At 36.1% G+C, this 24,396-nt stretch overlaps 2 protein-coding genes across 4 annotated transcripts; one reads left to right on the top strand and one right to left on the bottom strand.

The window, feature by feature from the left end:
• Positions 1-922: 922 nt before the first annotated feature.
• LOC142982636 (uncharacterized) lies at positions 923-10,168 on the top strand. 3 transcript variants are annotated; one of them, XM_076129242.1, is made up of 9 exons: positions 923-1,007; positions 3,970-4,181; positions 4,455-4,575; positions 4,656-4,768; positions 5,622-5,754; positions 7,331-7,493; positions 8,014-8,182; positions 8,516-8,641; positions 8,841-10,168. In XM_076129242.1, the coding sequence occupies exons 2-9, from the start codon at positions 3,989-3,991 to the stop codon at positions 9,353-9,355; spliced, it is 1,533 nt and encodes a 510-aa protein (XP_075985357.1). In that variant the 5' UTR covers positions 923-1,007; positions 3,970-3,988; the 3' UTR covers positions 9,356-10,168. The 3 variants fall into 3 exon arrangements, with proteins under 3 accessions (XP_075985357.1, XP_075985358.1, XP_075985359.1); XM_076129243.1 differs by having other exon boundaries at positions 1,001-1,139; XM_076129244.1 differs by lacking the exon at positions 923-1,007 and adding an exon at positions 1,573-1,796.
• Acsf3 (Acyl-CoA synthetase family member 3) lies at positions 10,162-23,336 on the bottom strand. The gene is made up of 9 exons (XM_076129241.1): positions 23,025-23,336; positions 18,990-19,127; positions 18,323-18,415; positions 17,338-17,625; positions 16,071-16,248; positions 15,232-15,487; positions 14,409-14,615; positions 13,505-13,662; positions 10,162-13,111 (listed from the first exon to the last, which is right to left on the bottom strand). Exons 1-9 carry the CDS (start codon positions 23,182-23,184, stop codon positions 12,667-12,669), a joined length of 1,923 nt encoding a protein of 640 aa, XP_075985356.1. The 5' UTR covers positions 23,185-23,336; the 3' UTR covers positions 10,162-12,666.
• Positions 23,337-24,396: the final 1,060 nt, after the last annotated feature.

Raw genomic sequence — 24,396 nt, 5'->3', positions numbered from 1 at the left:
AAAATTATAAACTATTCCACTTCCATTACCGGTCTGCACACGTCATATTATCATATTCAATGCTACTGATTACATCTATAGCTGTAAAACTTTTATTACTATGCATCTTCAAAACGTGACCATAGAGTCTCCTTCTTTGTTATTGATTTTTATCAACGTATCAATAGCAAGGTCAAAATACAATGACCGTGGTTGTCCAGTTTTAATCTTAGCTTTTTTATCTCTTGGACTCCTTATGCAAAAAGGCAAATGACCGCGTTTTGTTTGAGATGTTTTTTAATAATTTGGAAATTGCATTTATTCTAACTTTTTGATATTTTAGAGATTTATTTGTGTCTTAGATTAACGTTGATTTAGAATTTATGATAGGTAGGTACCTGTTGGTACCTAATAGTGAAATGTTAGATAGACCCATACGGCAACAACTGCGACGAACACTTATCAAAATTAATTCAAAGCTGTCTATAATGAACAATCGCTTTTGTCTGGAGAAAGAGACAAGTTCAGATATAAAAGTATTTCCTAGCTGTTCCCTGGGACACACAGGCACGTCGCAAATATGAAGAAGGTGGTTTTAGACCGTAGGTCCAGCTGGGAGTTCTACTTACGTCCTCGTTCAGCCCGGATAGGGATACGGAACGTAGATATTGCATTTCCACCAAAGACAAAAAAAAATACACGAAAAAATAAAGATACTGCTAAATGCTGGCATAAAATGCCTAGGAAGGGTACCAAAATAGATCCTTATGGAACTCCAAATAAGTAGGTACATTTTTTCAGAACTTCATAGAACACCTTCTAGACACTATTTACATAAATTTTCTTATAAATATAGTCAAAATATGCAAATACAAATAGTTTAGACCAGTTAGAATACATTTGGATATCAGACGGTAGAGCGACTTTTTGAAGGCCGTCCGGACTTCGCGATTCGGATCATCATACGAATTATTATTCATTTAGTTTACACGTGTATTGAGAATAGGTTGTGCTGTAATTAATTACAGGTATAATATTATACTTAAGTAATTAAGTTGTAACTGTGGCTAAAATCCGTGATTTAAAATTAGTGACAAAACTTGTGTACCAGTATCTAAAAGGAAGTGCCTGTTTCAAATTAATTGAAAGTTGAGATAAAGGTAATTAAACTATGATACACAAAAGACGCTACGACTTTTATAGTTCAAAGTTTCAGCAAAAGTCTATAAAACTTAGTTTCTTTGAAGAGCTCATACCTTCTTAGCTCTTTTCATACCAGAAGTGTTGAAGAAAAAGTATTTTGTTAATAAAAATCCAATGCATCTGTAGAACTTAAATTCTTACAATCGAGACTATAGTTTCCCTTACAAAACTCGGTTTAGAAAGAAAGGATCAATCAAAAATCTTTAATATTCCTAAACTTTTTGGTTTTTCAATCAATATCAATTTATAATTTTAACACAATATCAACATTCTTTACCTGATTTGTAATTCTAATAAGTCCTCTCAACAATCTTATTTAAACACTCGTTTAAAAAAAGGATTAACATAGCACTTTTCTTCGCCATTGTATGCTAGTACTTTCCCAATTGAAGTGGTCAATCTATTGGCTATCCTTAGTTCAAACCCGGCTTCTTAAGCTTGGGGTTATGTCACGAAAATTATACAAAATATACAATAAAATGTACCGAAAATAATCAAATTAACTTTGTGAATAAGTAAAGCTTAAAAATAAGTGTAAAATTGGGTCGTTATAAAGTTATTTGTGTGAAAAGAAACCTGAAAAGTGCAGTGTTTCGTACAATGGAGTTGATCAGGTACTAAGATTTAATCAATATGGTTTGGGTTGGAAATGCAATAATTAGATTGAGTTATAAAGAGTCTACTAATTCATAAACAGATCACAAATAATAGATCTATGTTAGTCAGTTAACTAAGATAGTTCCCCCGTAAGTAAATTATGTAATTCTTAACTTAACTGTTCTTTATAAATTGTTCTTAAGTGCCTAATTCATAATAATTAATAAATGGTATTTCACTGTATTGTGCGGAAATGAAAAACGATCACCTGGCACCTAGTTATTGATACCGGAACCATATTTACTAAATAGTTACCTACTTCATAAAAAATAAATGTCAGGGATACATATCATTACTAAATTTATCGAATGCATTTAAATGCAAATAACTAGAGACTGCAACTGTTCTAATTAAAATTATTTTATTTGGAACTTTTAAAATAGGGACAGCTTCATTTTTTTCTCCTAATGGTCCCAATCATCTCGCCTTTATCTATACTAATATTATAAAGCTGAGGAGTTTGTTTGTTTGTTTGTTTGAAAGCGCTAATCGCAGGAACTATTGGTCCGATTTGAAAAATTCTTTCAGTGTTAGATAGTCCATTTAACGAGGAAAGTTATAGGCTATATATCATCACGCTACTACCAATAGGAGCAGAGTACCAGTGAAAAATGTTACAAAAACGAGGAAAATTTTGACCCATTCTCTCTTATGTGACGCAAGCGAAGTTGCGCGGGTCAGCTACTTAAATTATAAATTCACTGAAATGAAAAACGATCGCCTGGCACCTAGTTATTGATACAGGAATCATATTTACTAAATAGTTATACTTCATAAAAAATAAATGTCAGGGATACATATCATTACTAATTTTATCGAATGCATTTAAATGCAAATAACTAGAGGCTGCTACTATTCTTCTAATTAAATTATTTTTTTGAAACTTTTTCTAGAATAGGGACATCTACATCTTTTTTCTTCTAATGCTCCCAATCATCTCGCCTTTACCTTGAAGATAGATCAAAACCCTCCCATGCTTTCTGCCGATTCAGTTCCATTCTAACTATTTTTTTACTGTTGGCAGCCACTTAAGATGACAGGACCGGTATAATATAAAATGGTTTTCACCCAACTCCAAAAAAATATGGTGATTATTTTCATTTATATACGAGATTCCGCAAAAACTAGAATGTAAAAAAAATGCTAGCTATGTGTTATGTAATATTAACAATTTGCCTATTTCCATAGCAGCCTATCTGGACGTAATGTGCTATTTAATATCAGAGCAACTAAATAATAAATTAGCGATAATTTATGCAGGCTCAAAAATAAAATTAAGCCCGGCTGGCTAATATGCAATGCAAATATGTGTCTCATTGGTAGTTTAATTAGAAATTAGTCTGGTTTAGCACCCTCATCGGATTTTGGAATGACTAGATCAATAAATTACAGATATTATTTATGCAGATATATCCATAACTAGCTGACCCGCGCAACTTCGCTTGCGTCACATAATTTTCCCCGCTTTTCTAACATTTTTCGTTGCTACTCCGCTCCTAAGGGCCGTAGCGTGATGTTATATAGCCTATAACCTTCCTCGATAAATAGGCTATCTAACACTAACGCAAAACACTAAAGAATTTTTCAAATCGGACCAGTAGATCCTGAGATTAGCGCGTTCAAACAAACAAACAAACAAACTCTTCAGCTTTATAATATTAGTATAGATAGTTTTTGCTCTAGGCGCCAAAAACAGACACGCATAAAAACTGGTCTAAACTAGTGTATTGGAAACTGAACTAAACTGGTTATTTGGAGTACCGAGGCCAAGCTTGAAAGAGTCTTTGTATACTAATTTGTTGGTATTAAAGTTACTCCCGAAATCCATACTTCGGTTTTGGGATTAGTAAAAATTACATCGTGGCTTGAAATAATAGAAAGCTTTTAGTGGAGCCTTGTCATGCAGGTACAACCTATGCATTTGCAAGGGAACATTTTGGTAGGATTTCCAGAACAAAAGCATGTTTACAAACACCGATTAAGATGGATAAATTGCGTTTTTGGAAAAGCTCAATAGTCCATTAATTGCAAGGCTCTTTGGCAATATCAATCCTGTCGTGAGTTACTATCTACCACTGTCCATTAGGCCACACCGCCCTACAGTATTATCAAACATACCCACTTTTCCAGATGACGTAACAGCCTCAGAATGAAGCTGCCCCGCTTGGAGTTCGGGCACGGCAGCTCGCCGGCCAAGGCCACGACACTAGTGACCAGCCACATGGACTACTCCGTCCGGGAGACTACTGGAGGACTGAGTGTGTTGTTCACTGTGCTGTGTATCGTGGACCTGTTTGGAGTCTTCCCTGTTATTACTCTGCCGAAGAGTGTTATTTCTTGTGGTGAGTAGTATCTGATTGTTTAATCTTAGGCTTTAGTGGCCAAATTATGTTTTTAGATAGTTATAGATTTGTATTGTTACATCTGCTTTTCGAAACTACAAGATTTGAGATCGTAAACTAACTTAGGGCCGGAGCTATCCCAGAGATCTTAGTTTGACAATGGTATAAAACTTACGTCTTAACAATGAGACAAGAGACCTGTTGTTTAAAGCTTCTAGATATTGTTCTAGCTAAATAAAATGCGATCAAACAAATTGTGTTTTTCTCGATCAGGCATCTATGGGTTACCGCTGGTGCTGTCAGTATTTGGGTTGCAACTGTACACAGCAGTACTACTCGGAAGATGCTGGCTCATCGCCCAGGAGATCACACCATACATCAAAGAGAAAAATAGGTTTGTACTAAGCAATATAAACTTCAGAAATGCTTCAATATTAAGACGCTTTCAGTAGCAGGTGCTTTTTCTAACCACAGGTTTCCGTATGCTGCTATAGCAGATCTCGCTTTCGGAACTACAGCAAAAAGACTGATCACCTTTCTCATGGATGCTGCGATATTCGGGTCGGGAGTACCTAACTTTATTATAGGTAAGTTGACTGGAAACTATTTTTTTGTATTTTATATTCAGTTACAATTTGGTTGATAGGTACATCTTAAAAAAAACTATACTTTGTTACGTTTTATTGAACTTGTCATGAAAAAATATTGCCCTCAGATAGCAAGAGGTTACATAGACCGGATCTTAATTAAATATTTGTCCTATAGGTTAATCAATTTGGGAGTTTGTTAACCCTTGTTGTGCACAAGGTTGTGATATAGTTTTTATAGTAAAACTCAGAACAAGCCGGCTTCGCCTAAAGGGTTTCTTAATCAACCTGAAGCTAGATCCTAGAATCACTTGGATTTATCTCGCCTGTCTATCGGTCTGTTTTACCAGTGGAAAAGTTAAGGTTAACACCATTCACTTCGTCTCTTTCCCCTGGTTTCTGAGGTACATTTAGCGGTAGTTTAGGTATCTACTAGGTCGGAGAAAATGTCTTTCCGCATTATAGTATGAACTTGTAATAAAATCTCTTTGGCTTTAATAATCACAAATGAGTACACGGTTCATTACAAATACCTAATTTGCATGCCAGAACTGTTGGCAAATGTGTTGAACTTAACAATTGTTAACACCTTTAATGTACCACATTTAAGCAAATAAAGATTTATTATTTATTATTTATTTATTTATTTAGGTTTCTTTCAGTGAGCTCGTGAGGTACCCAAATATCGATCTTTTCTGTGTAGAGAAAAGATTATATTACACGTTCATACATACTATAATGCGAAAAAACTTTTTCCCCGACCTAATATTCAATAGCGTTCGAATTCATAGACAGTCTATCTATCCGTTAGTGGGAGATTAGTATGTTTTTTATTGTTGTATTTTGTATGTAGCTTCCCAGACGCTGCAGATATTCTGGTGGAAGATCTCGGGCGGTCTGGTGACGGTCACGTACTGCGTGTGGATGGTGGTGCTCGCGCTGCTGCTGTGCCCAGTCATGTGGCTCGGATCACCCAAGGATATGAAGTGAGTACCTTGCTTCACTTACTTATTGAATAATCTGGTTAGAACTGAGTGTTGGTAATCATGTGATGTTATTTCGACATTGATGGATAAATGGATTCGGAAGGTGTGGTGTGGAAGTGGCAGCCAGTGTACTCTACGCCGAAATGTCAAGCAGGTTGAAATGGATTTTCGGGGTTCATTTGCCAGTAGTTTATTGATATTTATAGCACAAAAATAGAAATAGATTTATAGCAAGAAAATCACAGCTTGATCTTCAAACTTATTTTGCGTTCATTTAATTATCGTAATAAATATACGCTAACTTTATGACAGAAGACACTACCATGCTATGCTTGTTTTAATTACACATTTGTAATAAACATATATCTACAGCAAGTTTTCTAAGTGCATTCTGGTTAATAGCCTTAGGTTTTGACTGACATTCAAAAGGTCACCTGTCTACGACTGCATATAATTGACAACACGTGACAGTCGCTAATTTGCACAAATAATATCGAAAATAAAAGATCAAAATCAATTTAAGACAAAGGCATCATAAGTGCGAAATAAATGATGTGATTGAGCGTTTCTTTGTTTTGTACTGACTCTAGGTTTAACGTCTAAAGCAATTTAGATAAAATCCACCCTGGAGATTATACACAATGTGGCGTAAATAATGGATAATCCTTTACCAGCGTATCGGCGACCACCCGACTGATCTAAAAATTTGGCCATTTTGTGTGTTTTTTAAGAAAGCGATTTACGCTCGTTATGGCCGAAATTTCAAAAACTATGATACTTATGCCAGAGATAAATTTTATTTTTAGGTCAGTCGGGTGGTCTCCCATCCCCTAGTAAAGGATTATCCATTATTTTCACCACACCCTGTATATCAGGGAAGAACATAGGCATCCATATGTTTAACTAAACAACACTGGTGTAGCTGTTGGCATACACTAAACAATAGTTAATATTTTAGACATTAATCTATTACCTTTGTATAAATTAGTACTAAATATTAATAAATAACGAATGCTAGCGTAGGTATTGCAAGGACATTAACTTGAACTAGACGTCATAGTATCATCTATGACGTCAAACAAACACTAATAAAAGGCCACAGCTGTTTCCTTAAAACCTAAAGTAAAAAAATATAGTAAATAACAAATATGTATTGGATAAGGTTAGAAGGTCATGGCGACCAAAGATTGCAGTTATGCATGTGTGCTTATTCATAGCTGCAGATCCATACCGTTTTGTGAATAAACTTAATTAGTTAAACTTAATTATCATTACTCATTATTAAACTGGATCGATATTATAATATTGAATTTTTTTATTGAGAAATGGCACTCTGTAGACCTGTCAAGCAGTCTAAGAACATTCGTATGGCCGGTGTTCCCTATGTAATCTAATAAAAAAGTAGTTAACGCTCCAATTTTAAAAGTTTAAAATATTTTTGAGTCCCCCGGAAAGCCACGGCCGTAGGCCCGTCTGGCTACGTAGATGATAATGTCTACACCTATACTTTCCCAATACGTCTTATACCAAAACAATTATCAAATTTCATGAGTCCCTTCAACAATATTTCTTGTAGGCCTATAGCCATATCGTCAGTGTTGATAGTGAGTACGGTGGCCATCACGACGTGGACGTGCATCATCAGGGACGACGTGTCGCCGGCGCCCGTGGACAGCGTGCTGGCGCTGCAGCCCGGCCTCGAGGACTTCCTCATAGCTTACGGGATATTGGCCTTCCAGGTGAGAAAACATTCATGGTATTATTTTAAAGGTGGAATACTTTGCGAAAGGGCCATAACCTAACCGATTGGACAATATCACGCAGCCAGGCTCCGGTCACCTTCCGAAAAGAAAAATATTTCTGGCCTTATTCACTGGTTAAGACTTTGCATCCTTTCAGGAACCGTTTTAAAAGCCCTTAAACATGTTTTATGCTTTGTGTAGACAAATTCATTATAGTGGCAAAATTACCCGGCAGCCGAAGGTACGGCCTACCCCGGGCATCCGATTTTTGTAGTTACTTACGCACATAGTGGTTTAATTGTAACTGAGCCTTTTTTCTCTAGGCTTGAGTTTTGGAGGCCTCCCAGAATTATAATCCCTAAACTACAATGTAGCTGGTAGCTGAACTGGTACTGAGCTTTTTTTTGCTCTTTGACTGGGCCTCATTAATCCCGCCCCGGACCTTGGACGACCTTAGCCCGCCACTGGATCATTAAGCTATCATTTTTTTAACACATCTCTGTGACTTTGTTTCCAGTTCGACATCCACCCAATGCTGCTGACGCTGCAGGTGGACATGAAGGACAGTCGTAAGATCAACACGGCCGTGCTGGGCGGCTTCGGCATCACCGGCTGTATGTTCGCCGTCACTACTCTCCTCGCCGCTAATAGATACGGCGCTGGGCTAGACAGCAATATATTGCAGAGTGAGTAAACTTTTATTTACTTCGGCACAAAAAAATAACAATGTAAAATCGACTGGTTTAACCTTGGAAAGTGAAAGTTGTAAAATAGGTCGCTACGCGCGATTCAGGACTGTCGTAATGTTACCTTTGTTGTTAGTTTTGGATAATGCCAATAGACGTCGTTATTTGTTTATTTCGCTATTATTAAATCTTAATTAACCTTAGGATTCATTTGAAGACGTTAGCGACGAAAGTGCCAACATATAAGTCCGCTCAAACCGATAATTTAGTTCAACTAACACAATAACAATATAGACCACGCTTATTTTGTAACGGTTTTGTTCTTTTTCCCAGCGATCCCCTCAACAATCCCGCTGTACATGATGGCGCTACTAGTCACACTACAACTGTGTTTGTCCAGTGCAGTCAGCAACTCGGCGCTGTTCCAACATATTGAAGACATACTCAAAGTTCCTAGAGGTAAGAATCAAAACCTTTTTAATTTTAACTTACATTTTTAGGTCCCTTTTCATTTCTACTAGCTAAATAATAAGAACTTACTGAAAATTCCCTTTTCCTCTGACTACCCTCACAAAAAATAACTACATCATACTAACTAGTACATATTTTCTGTTAATATTTTTATATTATTCTTCTATCAAGCATTTTCTTTCCACAGATTTCTGCTTCCAGCGCTGCATAATAAGATCAAGCATACTAGCTTTAGCGATATTCTTAGCAGAATCCGTCCCAAGATTCGACCTAGTCATGGGTCTAGTTGGCTCCACGTTAACAGGACCCCTAATGTTTATCTGTCCTCCACTATTCTTCCTAAAACTATGCTACATGAAATCCAAAAGAAAATCCGAAAAACAAAACGGTATCAAACTAATTGACAGTTTGAAACAAAATGGCGACGACCTGTCAAAAAGCCCGCTCATTTGTGACCCACAGATTAAATATAGAACTTTTGAATTCGCTGTGGAAATGAGGGAAGAGGATGAATATGCTATAAAATGGTATGATGTTTTACTTGCTTTGGTAGTTATGAGTATAGGTACTATAGCGACTATTGTAGCTACGTATTCAAGTTGGTCGAATTCTATCGAGTATGCGACCTTCAGCCCGCCATGTTTGATGAACGCGACTGCTGCTGCAAGGAACTTTATACAAGAACGAGCTTTAAATCTTTGAAATGCGGAGTAAGTGATACAGCAATACGTCCATTGTTAGTTGTATTTATAATAAATGCTGTGTGTAAGACATAAGTTTATCTTGATATTTAACTGTGCATCTGTCAATGTCAATTTTATATGAGGTCTTTTCCTTAAAAAAAACTAAAGTTTCGTTTCATGTATAATAATAGTTCAACAGTCACTAATTGCTGTAAATCTTGTTTCTAATTATAAATTGAAAACACTGAAAGTTTTGTCAAAACTGAATGTCCTTTGTAACTGTTCAGTAACTAAATTGATATTGATATATGCACAGTAAAAAAAATACTTTAAAATTTTTCACAGTTTTTAAATAACTTTTTTTAATATATCTGTATATGAGAAAGTGGTTACAAAAATCAGCTCTCTGAGTTTGTTATGACTTATTAGTCTATTATAACAAAAAATATGTTTGTGTGTACTTTGCAATGGCCCAGTCTATGATTTGTTTTTAATAGTAAGTGCCATTAAATATTAATAATTATAAGATTTTATTAACTAAGTGTAAGAAAAATGTCATATTATTAGTGTGTTATTAAGTCTCACGCATTTATTTTTCGTATATAACAAGTTATTTGAATGACAATAATGATATTCAAGTCTTGAAGGAATGCAGTTTCTATACTGAACCACCGCACAACGTGGTGGACTCAAGGCCTACCCTCTCCCTCATTCTGGGAGGAGACCCTTGCTCAGCAGTGGAATAGTAATGGTTTATTTAATTGTCACTCAAAACAGCACTTAACGATGTATATTTTTTAGAAAACTGTAAATAAAACGTAAGAATTTAAAATTGTATTTTATTTAACATATAATAATAACAACAAGACGTCAGTCGCTTATATAAAGCCTGATACATAAAACAACTTAAAAATATATTCTTTCATAATTAAATATTTATACTTTTGCAAATGGCAGTGGTCACAAACGAAGACAATTATCAAAAATTTGTAATAAAAAGGAAGATCTTGAACCTTTTACCCTCTTTTAGAAGAAAATGATCAAAACACGTAAATGACGATGTCAGCTCACAGCGACACGCAACACGACAGGAAGAGATATATGCTGCGCCGCTTGATAAGTGACGCAATGTCTATCTTTTCGTGTAGAAAATAAGGTACAATTTTGAATCGCTCTATGTGAAAAAGGGTCATCGCTGGTCGCTGGTGTCAGCTGTCCCTTATGAGTTGTATAAAAGTTTAAGGTGGTGTCCGATTTGATTTTAGGTAATGCTCAAACACTCGTGGTGTCTCTACCATTTTGGCATTTATTGTAGAAATCAAAAGATTTGAAGCGCCTTTTAAAATTAAGTTATTATTTGTTGATGTATGAAAAAGAGGGCGTGTCTGTCGTTTGTCGCATTCTTTAATTTTTGCGATATTCAAGCGTATTATTACGTATTTACTTTTCATAAATATTAAAAGCATAAATAAATTAACATAAATATTATATTACAATATAACTAACATTCATTCATATTTTAATTGAATTTACATTTTATTCAAAGTTCAAGGCTTATAGCATTTTTAATTGTCTAAAGCATTTAATCCTTGCGAATTTCTGATATGAAAACTATCTTCAAGATATCTATGAAAATATCGTGTCAATGATTTTATTAACAATTTTATATAATTTTTAATGTAATTTTGTTTAAAGGACACTTCCAAAACAATCAGTCTTTCCATTTACTCTTTCAATTTGTATGATTTTATCGTTTAAACAATTATAACCACTAGATGGCACCACTTGGGTCTGAGGTAAAAATATCAATAAGACAAGACTACATATTTTATTCAGAAAGAAGTTTAGAAAACTCTTACCTTTCACATTCAACTGATGTTAAACGATCATTAACGGGGACTTTAAATAGTTTAGTAATTAGGCAATACACGTAATTTTTCTTTGAAAGAAAATTGAACGATATTTTGCCTTGCTTGCAATAGATAATGACATTTAACAGGTACAAGTGCTGCCATCTAGTCTATAAATTAATTTCACCAACACCGCTTTAATAATGAAATATTCTCCGTCCTGCTCTAAAATAAAGATTAAATACTAAATATTATGCAAAGAAATAACTATAGCTATAATTTGACATCACTATGATAAAGGAACATTTATGTTTAACATGACACTACTACGTAATTTGTGCTTATAATAAACAATTAAATAAATAAGTCAACACATAAAAGTATTACAAGTAAATAATAATTAATAATTATAGACAAAATGTCAAACATCTCACATGAAACAATTTTTTTGCAGAATTTAAGTATGTATGGATGAATAAAATATAATAAGAGCCAGTTCATGTAAAAAGCGCTGAACGTGCGTTTAAAACAACAAATTTTTTCATTATTTTTCAGTTCACAGTATTTTTTCAAAGCTTACACGCATTAGTATGTGTACAGTGAACTACAGTGTGTTGTCAACCGTACTCTCAAACAGAGTATTGTAATCTTAATCATGTAAGCATACTCTATGACCAAATAACACTCTACTAAGTCCATTTCAAACGTGCGAACTACGTCATGCCATATTATTGAGCTGTCTCGCTCGCACTCACATATTGTCCCATTCCAGTCATACTTTTAATTATGACATAGTTCGCACATTTGTAAAATTAAATTTTATGTTATTACACAATGTTTACTGTATTGAAACCTTAATGATTCTCTCTTTTATAAGTACTTACTCTTCATTTAAGTACTTCTATTAAAATCTGATCTTTTTCGTCAAATAAAAATTGGCAACGCTAGTGCGGCCTGAAAAAAATGTTTGCACCAAAACGCACGTTCAGCGCTTGTCATATGTATGTACGGGCACTAATTAATAAATAAATAAGTACAATATAAATGCGAGTGGAGTATTTTACGATCGAAACTGTCTTGGACTCCTTAAAGCGCCATTATTGTGATGGTTATCCGTGTTAGGCGTTTAAATCATCAATATAACTATTAACTTTCTATGTGCTTTCAAGCCGTATAGATTACACTATATCAATAAATCTTTCTATGTACTTTCCAGTCGTATAGATTACACTATAGTTTATAAAGCTTCAAAAATGGCCCATATCACATTAAAAAGATATAGGACATGCGCCCTTTTCAAAATAGCATTGAATTTCAGGTGACCGAAATAGTATTCTAAAACAATGATTTTACGTTATTATTATACTACAGTGTAATCTAACACCACCATCCCATAGATAAATGCAATTAAAAATACTTTCACAAACCTATTCATTTACAAAAAAACAATAACAAAAAGTTTTGAAAGTACCAACAACAATTACTTAGCGAGTCCAAGTTGTTTACCAAACAGTCTCCTAATTTCCTTCTTATCAAGCTTACCCATCGCATTTCTAGGCATTTGATCTATAACTAACAATGTCCTGGGTAACTGATAAGGCGCCAATTTTTTTCCTGCAACATCTTTTAATTCTTTTAACGAGAGTTTAGTACCTTCTTTTAAAACGGCGACGCAAGATACAATTTCACCATAGTTATTATCTTCTATGCCTAGAATAGCGACGTCTGCAATATGTGGGTGTTCCAATATGGCCGACTCGACTTGTAAAGCGCTTACTTTATAGCCAGAAGTCTTGATGATGTCCACTGATGTCCGGCCTAGGATCTTGAACTTGCCGTCGCCGTATGATGCCGTGTCGCCGGTACGGAACCAACCGTCCGATGTGAAGTCTTTTGAGTTTAGTTGGGGAGCTCTGTTCCAGTATCTGAGAAAAGAAAATAGTTTGATAAAAAGATGTGTTACTAATCTTTGTTAAATTACAGTTTAAAAAAAAACAATGATCACTTTATAGCTAAATAATAAAAAATAAGAAAAATTCTATCACGACGAGTTTCTTGCCAGCTCTTCTCATTGGCCCTACCTACCGAACTGGCGGTAAATTGACTCTCAGTATCATTGACTATGATAAGTGTCAGCATTTGACCTAAATGATTAAATGATTTGATTTTGTAAACGTTTGACGTCGGACCCGAAACTACGCCATCAGTATTCGAATATGTACTTCTTGAAATTTGTTTGAGGTTAAAAATTGGAATATTCATAATTCTGGAACCGTTATGGGTTAAAGTCTATTTACATAAAGCTTCAAGATCCTTACCTAGTGAATACAGCAGGTCCTTTGATGAGCAGTTCTCCCTGGAACACGTCGTCTTCCACCTCCTTGTGCTTGGTCACTGTAGGCGGCTGCCAGTCGAAGCTGTCTGACTCCACGAAGAAGTCCTTTGATGTGTGTAGACCGAGACGATCCAGAGAAATCTAATGGCAAAACATATAAAAAAGCACATTTGTATTATAATTATTAGACAGAACTGGCTAAGATACCAAAGAACCATTTAATCTATAGTATGGATAATACCTTTCCTTAATCCTGATTGTGTCAGAAAGTAAACAAAACGTTGTTTGGTCCACGCGTTAAAAATTGACTCTTATGTGATACGACATAAAGCTTTGAATGCTATTGGTACCAAAAGTTGAGTTGGAGTATGTACCAGGACCTTAACTATAGTCCAAGAACTTAATAGAGAGCATCAGATGCTAAGTTGCTTGTAACCTCAAAATTCAAAATTTAGTGCATCAGTGACACGCATGTTTACGCAGCTGACGGAAGCCTGTTTGAAACAGCTACTTTTTAGAAATACATAGAATTGTTAATTATACTTTAGATTTCTTTCTTTCTTTTGTTTTCTTTAAAAAGACAACTCTCGCACTAATAATTGCTCTTCTGTCGCGGGGACTTTCACAAACAACGAACACAAAGTACAACCGGACCCGAAACAATTATTTGTGGATCGCACAAATAATTGCACCGTGTGGGAATCGAACCCACGACCTCCCGACGCAGTGGTATCGGCGTGGCGACCTAAACCACTGCGCCACGGAGGCAGTCAAATTATGCAAGATTAATCTTGCATGCCAAGGCTCTTTATCAGGTTAGCAGGCTATAGTAGATTTTTTCAAAGTAAATCTAAAGTCATCATTATCTATTTCCGTCTCGTTCTCACCTGTGTCTCCGGCATGGGCGTCTCGACGGTGACTAGAGGTTCGACCTCGTCGGTGTCCTCCCTGGTCCGCGCGATCCTGGCCGAGATGCCCGGCAGCGGCACCCCCACGCTGGCCACCGTGCGCCCCTCCACGGGTCGGTAGGGGTTGCTCAGCGCCATGCCCACTTCCGACATGCCGAAACGTTCTAGTAGACGCATGCCGGAGATCTGTGATAAATAGTGTTATTAGTACATAGATTATTTTTAGTTATACTTCATTTTTGAGAAGCGTAGAGATTTGGCTGGTGTTCGAAAAATTTTGAAAACTGGCTAAATCTCTTACTTTCTCTTACTTCTTCTCGCGTGTTAAAAGGCCTGTCTCATTTATTTATATATTTAGTTATGTATTAGAATAAAAGTAAGTAATGCTGTTCAGTAACTAACCGCAGGTCCTATAGATATGATAAGGCAACTGCTATTAAAAAAAAATCTAAAAATTATTCGATTCAAGTACTTATAAGCTTTATTGCAAAAATGATTGGTACCATCTAAACATTGATATTCAATTAATGCAACACATTTATAGATTAAATAATCAGCCTTAATTTGCTAAATTGTTATGCATTACATCAAAAGCCTTGGAGACAAGTCAAAATAGACTACATTTACTATGCCATTAGCGCGCGCTGCGCTCATCTGCCAGAAGGCGCGCTCTTCGTTCACGTTTTCTTCTTGGGCTTGACAGATGAGCGCGGTGCGCGCTCTTTCCTTTGTTGTATCACGCGCGAAAGAGCGTGTGTGTAAAGGCACCTATTGTTATAAGAACATGGTATTGTTTCCTCACCTCCTCCCACTTGGTGAACAGCGTGGCGGGTAGTGGCGCCGACCCAGCACACATGAGCCTCATGCGCGAGGCCAGCGTGGCGCGCACGTAGTGCTGCGTGCGCGCGTCCGCGAACATGCGCTCGTGGTCCGCCACCAGCCGCGCGTACATGGCCGGCACGCCGTGGAACACCGTCACCTTCGCCTCCTCGCGCTCGCCCATGCCGAGGAGACGGGACCAGACTGCGTGCGATGCGAAGGAAGGGAGCATGCGGATTCTGACAAAATTGTATTATGTTAAATTTCATGTATTTTTATGTTAACTTCATAGGACCAGTATGGATGGAGGTTATGCAAGATTGGAAATATGAACAAAAAAGAAGAAAGCCTTTGTTCGGGTCTAGGACACAATGAACGGCTTTAAGCCAGTGAACATTAAACTGCTTTTTAAGAGATCTTAGTAAATCAAAATGTTTAAAAAGTTCTGTAAGACATTTCAAAGTTTATTTCGTAGCCTAATAATAATTAAGTGGTTTCAGTGAATTCGGAACTTTACTCATAGTTTTAAAGATGTTTAACGTCAATAAAAGAGCACAACAATCAAGAACCTTTGCTGTGAAATTTAGAACGTTCAAGGTTGGAACTATTAAAAGCCACAATTCTCGAGAAATTAGAAAGTTGGTTTACAATTAAATAATACAAAAATAAGTGATGAAGACTGAAAGAATAACAGGATTAAACTATTGGACATTGATGCGTTTCACCTCATAGATCAGAACAGATTCTATATCAGACAGCATAAGCCAAAATATTTCTCAACGACATATCGTAATGAATGATGAATGAATGAATGAATATTACCTAGCGCCAGCGGCTAAGGACGACAGCATAGAGTTGAGCTGTCCATGTATATGATGCAACGGCAACGTGTGTAGCACCACGTCGTTGGCGCCGTACTGCCACGCGCTGTGCAGCGACGAGATCTGCGTCTGCAGCATGTTGTGTGTCCACACCACGCCTTTGGGCTTGCTTGTTGTACCTACACACAAGAGACAACTGTGATAATTGTTGCATGAATGTTCCTACATTCATGCAACAATTATCACTTGTTCCAACGGTGAAGGAACACATCGTGATGCAACCTAAGCTTGAAAGTTCTTTAGAACAGTTCTTGAATGTAAAGGAGAAGACCATTGTTCAGCAGTGGGACATTAATGTGTTCTTGAAGGTATGTAAAGGAGGAGACCCTTGCCCAGTGGTACATTAATGGGTTATATATTTTATTTATTTATTTTTATTTTATTTAAAGAATGCTATATAACTCTGATAGTTTGATAGTATAGAATAGAAAGTTATTATTTCTTAAAGATAGCTGTTGTCCTTCATTTTATTAATGCGGAAACTATTACCATTTTATTAAAAGCGATAACAGTGTATGGATCGACTCAAAAACATATAGGTTTTAGTGAATAAGACAAATATTAATTTCATGTAGGAATTGAAATTACAAACATCTAAACCACTACGCTATGCAAATCGGCAATATTGAGGTTTTCAAAATCCCTAAAAAGAACAAGTAGGTTTTCATTGTTTGAATTCACAACTTCTGAAAATGGTTTAGCTTATCGGATGAATCATTGACAGCTATTATCAATATTACCTATCAATTTATCTACCGGATATCCTACACTTATCTATTAGGCATGAAACTGTGCGTTAGTCTTAATAATCTGTGAGTTAAGCAACCTTTACCGCAGTCACTACATAGATGGGTAACCGAGTATTTGAACTGAGCGTCTTCGTGCTTCGAAAGGCACGTTAAAAGTCGGTTCCGGTTGGTGTCAATTAGATACATCAAAACACTAGGTTGACCACTAACCATACGATGTTTTTTTTTCATTTTTCTTTTTTTTAAGACAACTCCCGCATTGCTCGTGTCGCGGGGACTTTTACAAACATACAAACAACGGACACAAAGTACAATCAAACCCGAAACAATTATTTGTTGATCGTACAAACACTTGTTCTGTCGAATCGAACCCACGACCTTCCAACACAATGGTAGCGACAATACGACCTAAACCACTGCAGCACGGGGGCACAGAATAAAAATAGTTTAAAAACTCACCACTAGTATAAATAATAAGCGCATCACTACTCCCGTACCACTCATTGCTTCTACCAACATCAGGGAGTTGGTCTTCAGCCTTAGGCTTCAAGAACGACGTGTTAGGTTGGTACAACTGCGCCGTGATCTCTTTGTCTCGCCCAGTAATGAGCAGTGGCTTGCTGACGTCCAGGGTGATGGGCCGGAGGACCTTCTCGTACTCCTGGGTGCAGACTACAAGGCTCGCGAAGCTGTCTGATAGGAAGTATTTGAGCATGTCTGGTGGGTGGAGGGGAGTTAGGGGGACGGCTGTAACAAATATATAGCATTAGTCTATGTTGTCGTGAAAAAAAGAACATACAGTCGAATTGAGAACTTCCTCCTTTTTTTAAAGTCGGTTAATAAGGGTTTTTTGAGTCGCTGATTGTTTTTTTGCTAATTTCTGTCGGTAGTTAGTAGTAGCACCAATGTCGGATCCCAGATTTTAGTTCTGTATTTACGGGTTTGAAGACCGAAATATTTTGGATTTGTTGTGTATAGTGTAAAGTGCTTTTGGCTAAATTGCTTTTGGTGCGAGCCTTTTTTTGGAGTTATGAGACTTTGTTGTTATGTTTCGCATGGGACTCGAACCCACGACCAGCGCAATTAAGTACTTTTATGCGTCGTAACCACTTTCTTGTAAATCATGTACCTACGCAATTAATTTAGTATTATTATAATGTAACTAGAATAAAACAATTCCATATAACAAATAATAAAATCAATTCGACGATGAATAACTTAAATAACATATGCATTACAATTACAGCAATGAGCAAAACAAAATTCATATATTTGACACCTTTGACATTACTTATTTATATTATTTATGCAAACCGATAGAACGTGTTTTCATAGTTAACAAACGAGTGTCAATTATCAAAATATGTAAATAGAACTCAAAGACGTTTTTCAGGGGTCTTGTACAGAAGACTTAGATCAAATCAAAGAGAACTATTTCACTTACCAATATTGCCTGACATCCAGATAGCCCATTGCACAATGACGTGTGACGCATCGTTGTTGCACATGTAAGCTATGGTGCGCTCCGTCTCTCCAACTAACAAACAAAAACAAAGATATTTACAAAATTATAAATGCAAAAATTAACAACACTTTATCATGCATTTCGAAAGAGAATTTGTGTGGCTGTTCGACCTACTATTTGTCAATATTTATTGATATTCAACCATGCAAAAGGAATCACTGTAATTCAACACATAACACAAAGATAAGACTGAAAATTTAAATAGTCTGTGATTACCATACAGAGATCTTTTTTTGTATTTTATCCTAGCAAGAATAAAGTCATAGCAGCCCATTAGTCCATAGCCAGTTGCGCTCACCGTGTGCGGTCATTGGTATTAGAACTGAGCGTCTCCGTGCTTCGGAGGGCACGTTAAAAGTCGGTCCCGGTTGTTGTATACTAAGATAACAGTAGTTAAGCCACGTCAAAGGCCTTTCGGGCGGCTTGAGCAACTTTGACACTAGGTTGACCACTAACCATACGACAAACAAAAGATTCAAAATTCCAAAAGGACAAGTTCGTTGACCTTTGACCTCGAGTGTCAATAAGCAAGGATAAATGGTGCAAATTAGCTATCCTAACATTAACTGTCAAACTATATACGTACCAAGTTGTGCGGATATCTCCGCGCTGAGCACTGACGCGGCCTGGTAGAGACCCGCGTATGTGTAGATACCGAACTCATCCTGCAACGCCACTCGCGTAGGGAAGAGGAGCGCTCGACGAAACACTGGCACTGCTCCACCTATGAACAAAATAAACCACCATTAAACTATGTCATCCATAATATAAAGTAACTGTTACTAATAATGTTCTTTGGGCTGAAATTCGACCACAATGGCCTGTTTTATTGAAATTAGCCAACCTGAAAGATTTTTTTGTGGTGAGATAAGCCAAACTCAAAGTTCTTCAAGTTTTTTTGGTGGTGAATGAGTGCACAATACAGGAACTGTCTAATGATGATCAAACGCTGATAGGACGGTAACCAACAGAACTAGCGAATTGTCAGGCAACGGCTTTAAACGCTCTTTGATGCAAAAAGATCTCGGCTCTCAATACTTCAGACAATTACTGTAAATATTTGGACAGAGAGACTCGAGAATAAGGGACTTTTATCCCGACCAGAAACTCAAGCTTAGTGCTACAGTCGCAGCAATCATGCACCATAGAAACAGTCATCAAATGGAATAAATAAATGATTAAAAAATGCTGCAATTTAACGCTATAATCGCGATCGGTAAGCCCGAGGTTTTAATTGACCAGGAAAACATTGTCAAAATCTATTTCACTGGACAAAAAGCCAGTACAGTCATTGTTATTAACTGCGCTATCCGCATAAGCTATCATAGATAACTGAAATCGTCTCTATAATGCTATCTACGTCAAAGGCCCACAGACTCTTATGTAATTCATTTATGTATATAAGCGCTGTCGGCCGAAACTAGTTGGTTATCATGGAAGGTATGATGAACTGTTCTTATTATCTTGTTGATAATGGACATGGGTTGCTTCGCACGCAAAATATACATATTTTTATATAAGATTAGATATTTATGCCGCAGTGTTTTCTTGTGTAGGTATTGGTTTAGGGGTTCTGCAGTAATGCAATATTTAAGTAGTGATATTCTTTTGAGAATAAAGTCTGTCTTTGTTAAAAGTAGGAATGCAACTTTTTGACGCGACGAGTTTAGATACTACTTGCCCGCAAGTTATCATAACTTGCAGATATGCAGATACAAGTAATGACGTGACTGTTAACATAAATGGGTAAAATTTCGTTTCGGTATATTGTCTATCAGGAAACATTCTCGATAACGACCTGCAAAGATATCAATGGAAAAATAAATTATGATTTAAAGTGAAGATTAAAAACGCAGTTTTAATTCTAAACACCAAAAATAGCGGCGGTTTAACCAAAATTGAAAATGTTTTGTAGCCTCTGATTTCGCTAAAGAACCCTAAAATCTCTCAATATTTTATGACGCTATTCAAAAGGATAGCAATCCAATTGCTATCAATGAACGTCAATAGCCCGGCCGTAGATTAAAGGTAGCGATACATAGATAATAAAGTGCCATAAACCAGCGATACAGATTATGTCATATTAAATGATATAAGAAAATCAAAATGATATTGTAGCTGCAACTTTAGTATGAGGATTTGGCGCACGGATTGGTTGATTAAGGGCATTTTCACACACAAGTGATGAGAACGAATCCATTTTTTTATACAAAAGCAAATTTAACCAATTTCTGTCCCACTACTGAGCACGGGACACCTTCTGCAATGAAGAGGGGGTTAGGCCTAAGCCTTAAGTCTACCACGCTAATCAAGTGCGGATTGGAGACTTTGAATACTTTCAAGAACTGGGTTATAAAACTCTCAGACGTGCAAGGTTGTCACTAAGTATTTCTTCACCGTTGGAGCAAATGATCATTATTCCAATACACACAACTCCGAAAATCATTGGTTCTTTGGGTTCGAACCATCGACCACTTGCGAGGGGTGTGCATGCTCAGACTTTAACCGAACCTTTACCGAAATTAAATTATAGTAAACTACAGCAGCGCTAGAACCAATAACCGATAGACCCAAACCAAGAAATGTACCCACGATTTCCACGCGCTATTCTACCCACCGACTTCGGTATAAAAAACTACTTAATAAAGAACAAAGGTAAGCGAGACAGCTGTTTAAATTTACAAATATTCGATAACAATATATATTATTATGAAGCAGTTTAACACGACTCATCAGACGTCTCAAAATCCACCCCATCTACACATATAGGTACCTACTGATATCTTTTATATTTGCCAATATTGCATTTTCGGATGTTTGCAAAGACATATGTTGCTGAATCACGACGTGATCTCCGAGCCGGCCTGTGAGCATGACTCTCAAGTTGTTTACATGGAAACACTTGATACTGACAATGTGTTATCATGCAAGCCTATCATCGCCTTGAGGAAAACCCTTGCCGTCAAGTGACTGCCAAATGCACAAGGTCATCTGTTTGTCCTGGCGTTAATTGGAAGAGATCAAAGTCCACTATTACTTTGCATTAGACTAAATTAATGACAGATTCAGAAGTAAACTATGTACCTATAATTAATAATTGTATTTGCAAATAAAGTAACTGTATCGATTAGACCAGCCACTGTCAGTTACAACTGAGTCTTAAGATGTATAACTGCAGCCACAAAACTATGATTCAAAGTATAAAAAACCATCAAAAGGTTCTCTTATATTAAGTTGATTATAATTTTACAATTCTGGTAATGTTCACCCTATACCCTAAAAATCTACTAGATGTTTGTCAAACTGGTGAGATGTATAAAGAGAAAATTAAATGACTTTTGGGGACCCAACCATTATTCTGCATTGAGGAAATATGATCTAAACAGATGAAATATTCCACTCACATCATCAGAAATATTATACTAAGTACAATTTGCACTCCACCCAAACAAAAAAAAATTTCTGTTTTCATAAACATGACAAGCATTTTTTGTACTTTGGCCAGTAGAGACCATCAACACATTATGTAACATTACCCATTTATTTACATCACAGATTATCATCTCAAGAGCTGCTTAAAATATATTTTGAAGATTCACAGTTAAACAACCATAGATAAGGAATGTTTTTTATTTGACAAACATATCTGGAATCACATTTTACTTTAAAAATAAAGTAGCAGATAATAGGAGGCAACAAATATTTATATTACACTATATACGTAATTAGCTTGTAAATACAGTGATAGCCAAGGTATAAGTTGGTACTGTCCACACAAGTGGCTGACTGTTTGAACCCGAGGAATCAAAGCAAAGACTTTTCGAAGTTATGTGTTTATTAGTAAAAAATATATAATAGATAAAGAAAACATTGTGATGTAACTTTGCATGCCTAAAAGTTGTTTAGATTATTTAATGGTATCTAAAGTCCTCAACCTACAGCCAGCATGGTAGACTCAGAGCCTAGCCTCTCTCTTTCAGCAGGAGAAACATGTCCAGCAGAGGGACTTATAGCATAAAATACATTGCTTGTATATTATTATACTTTAGACAAGATGCAAGCAAGGGAAGTTTTGTAAGGATTGTAGCAAAGTGGCAATCTTTGATCTCTGCCTACCACTACGGAAAAAGTGATGTTTAAAAAATAATCTGTTTGGAGTACTTTAATGAACCTAAGTGAAATGCGAAGTTTATATAAGAGGGGCTGCGAGTAACAGATTTTCTTTAAACAAATTCAGATAAAAAAAAAACATTTTTTTTTTGTTTGTGTTATGTCAGAACTTGTAGAACAAAGGTTGTTGATGATGATACAAATGACCCTGATACTTAACTAGGCTATTTATTACAGATGTATTTATTAGTCTTTTTTCTGGCTATCTAACATGGAATTTTACTTTGTATGAGTAAGATAAGACACACATTAGGTATTGTCCATTATTTTGTGTGTGATAATAAACATTTATTTCGAATTACCTATTTCATGAATTATAAGTAAATCTCTTGTTAAATAGGAACTTATTTTCCTAAGTTGTCTTACATATGAAAATGCAAATAATTGCAATGATAAATGATTTTGACTTGACACCTTGTATTTGAAACCAAGTGACTGAAAATACACTTACCATTTTTAATATCACGATTGAAGCTATTCAGCAATTCTGTGTTGACTTCTTCCTTTACTGCTGTACCGGTTACTCCCGTAACACTTCTGTATGAGGTAACATTAAGAGGTTTCCTAAAAAGCCGGTTGAAAAGCCTAACAGAACGAAATGTCCCTTCCATGGCGACTAAATTATTATTAACGCTAAGGTAAATCTAAAATGCTACTACTGCGTCCCAACCTTACAAATAAGTGTTAAATATGAGCCAAATAGTACGAGTTTATCGTAAAAAAAGATAAGAAGAAGATAAGGTTATTCACAAAATGACAAACAGCTGACACTTGACAATTGACATTATATTTGATTAGACAAGTTGACTGTTGACAACCGAGAAAGATAGAATTAAAATGTCGTTCCGTTACACTGAGATTTTGTAGCGTTTCGAATGTTTTGTAAATCTTGCAGATAGATTTAAAACTTTTGAGATGCCTTCTATTTATAGTCCAGTCATTATAGTAAGTTCACCTCGGAATTCGAGATACCCAGCTGTAAGTCTGTAAATATTTGTACATTGACACCCTAAAAGTTGTCTCAAAACCTACATATGGTAGGGTGTACGCAACTATAAAATTTCAAGGTCCAAAGTCCCAAAAACCGGTTTTTTGAGCTTTTTTTGTAAATATCTCATTTCCTATGGAATTTTTGCATTCGTATTCATTACCAATATTGTACAGTATAAAATTCTCTACAAATTTTGTATGAATTTTTTTTTTTACGGTGAACCTTTTTCGAGGTAGAGGGGGGAGAGCGCGCGGTCACAGGATCACTTCAAGTCAACCGGTGCCTCCGGTCGAAGATGCGCCATATATAGTTGATGAACTATCGATAAATCAATGATTATAATAATAAATAAATTTAACCCATTACTGTCCCACTGCTGAGCAAGGGTCTTCTCCCGTAATGAGGGAGGGGATCCCTTGAGTCCACCACGCTGGCCAAGTGCGGGTTGGGGACTTTGCATGCCCTCAATAAATGTATTTAACAAATTTTATTCATGCAAGGTTTCCTCACGATGTTTTCCTTCACCGTTGGAGCATGTGACAATTATTTCTAATACACACATAACTTCGAAAAGTCATTGGTGTCATCATTTTCTTCATAATTATATTAAATCCATATCTTTTCAATAATACTGATTTATTTGTTTTTTTTTCATCATGTAAGAAGTTATTAATATTAATTAGGTTAAAATTCAAATATAGTGCCTATATTTTCATGAAAAATTCTGCAATTACATGGGTAGGTAAGTGTTGATAAGTTAATTAATACTGAATAAAAAGTGGATAGGTTATGAAAAAAATGATAAAAAATAATGTAATAGTTAATAGAAATT

This window comes from Anticarsia gemmatalis, chromosome 22 (assembly GCF_050436995.1).
Source record: "Anticarsia gemmatalis isolate Benzon Research Colony breed Stoneville strain chromosome 22, ilAntGemm2 primary, whole genome shotgun sequence".
Lineage (NCBI taxonomy): Eukaryota > Metazoa > Arthropoda > Insecta > Lepidoptera > Erebidae > Anticarsia > Anticarsia gemmatalis.
The sequence above is the reverse complement of the archived record's forward strand: the minus strand, read 5'-3'. Positions and strand labels throughout refer to the sequence as shown.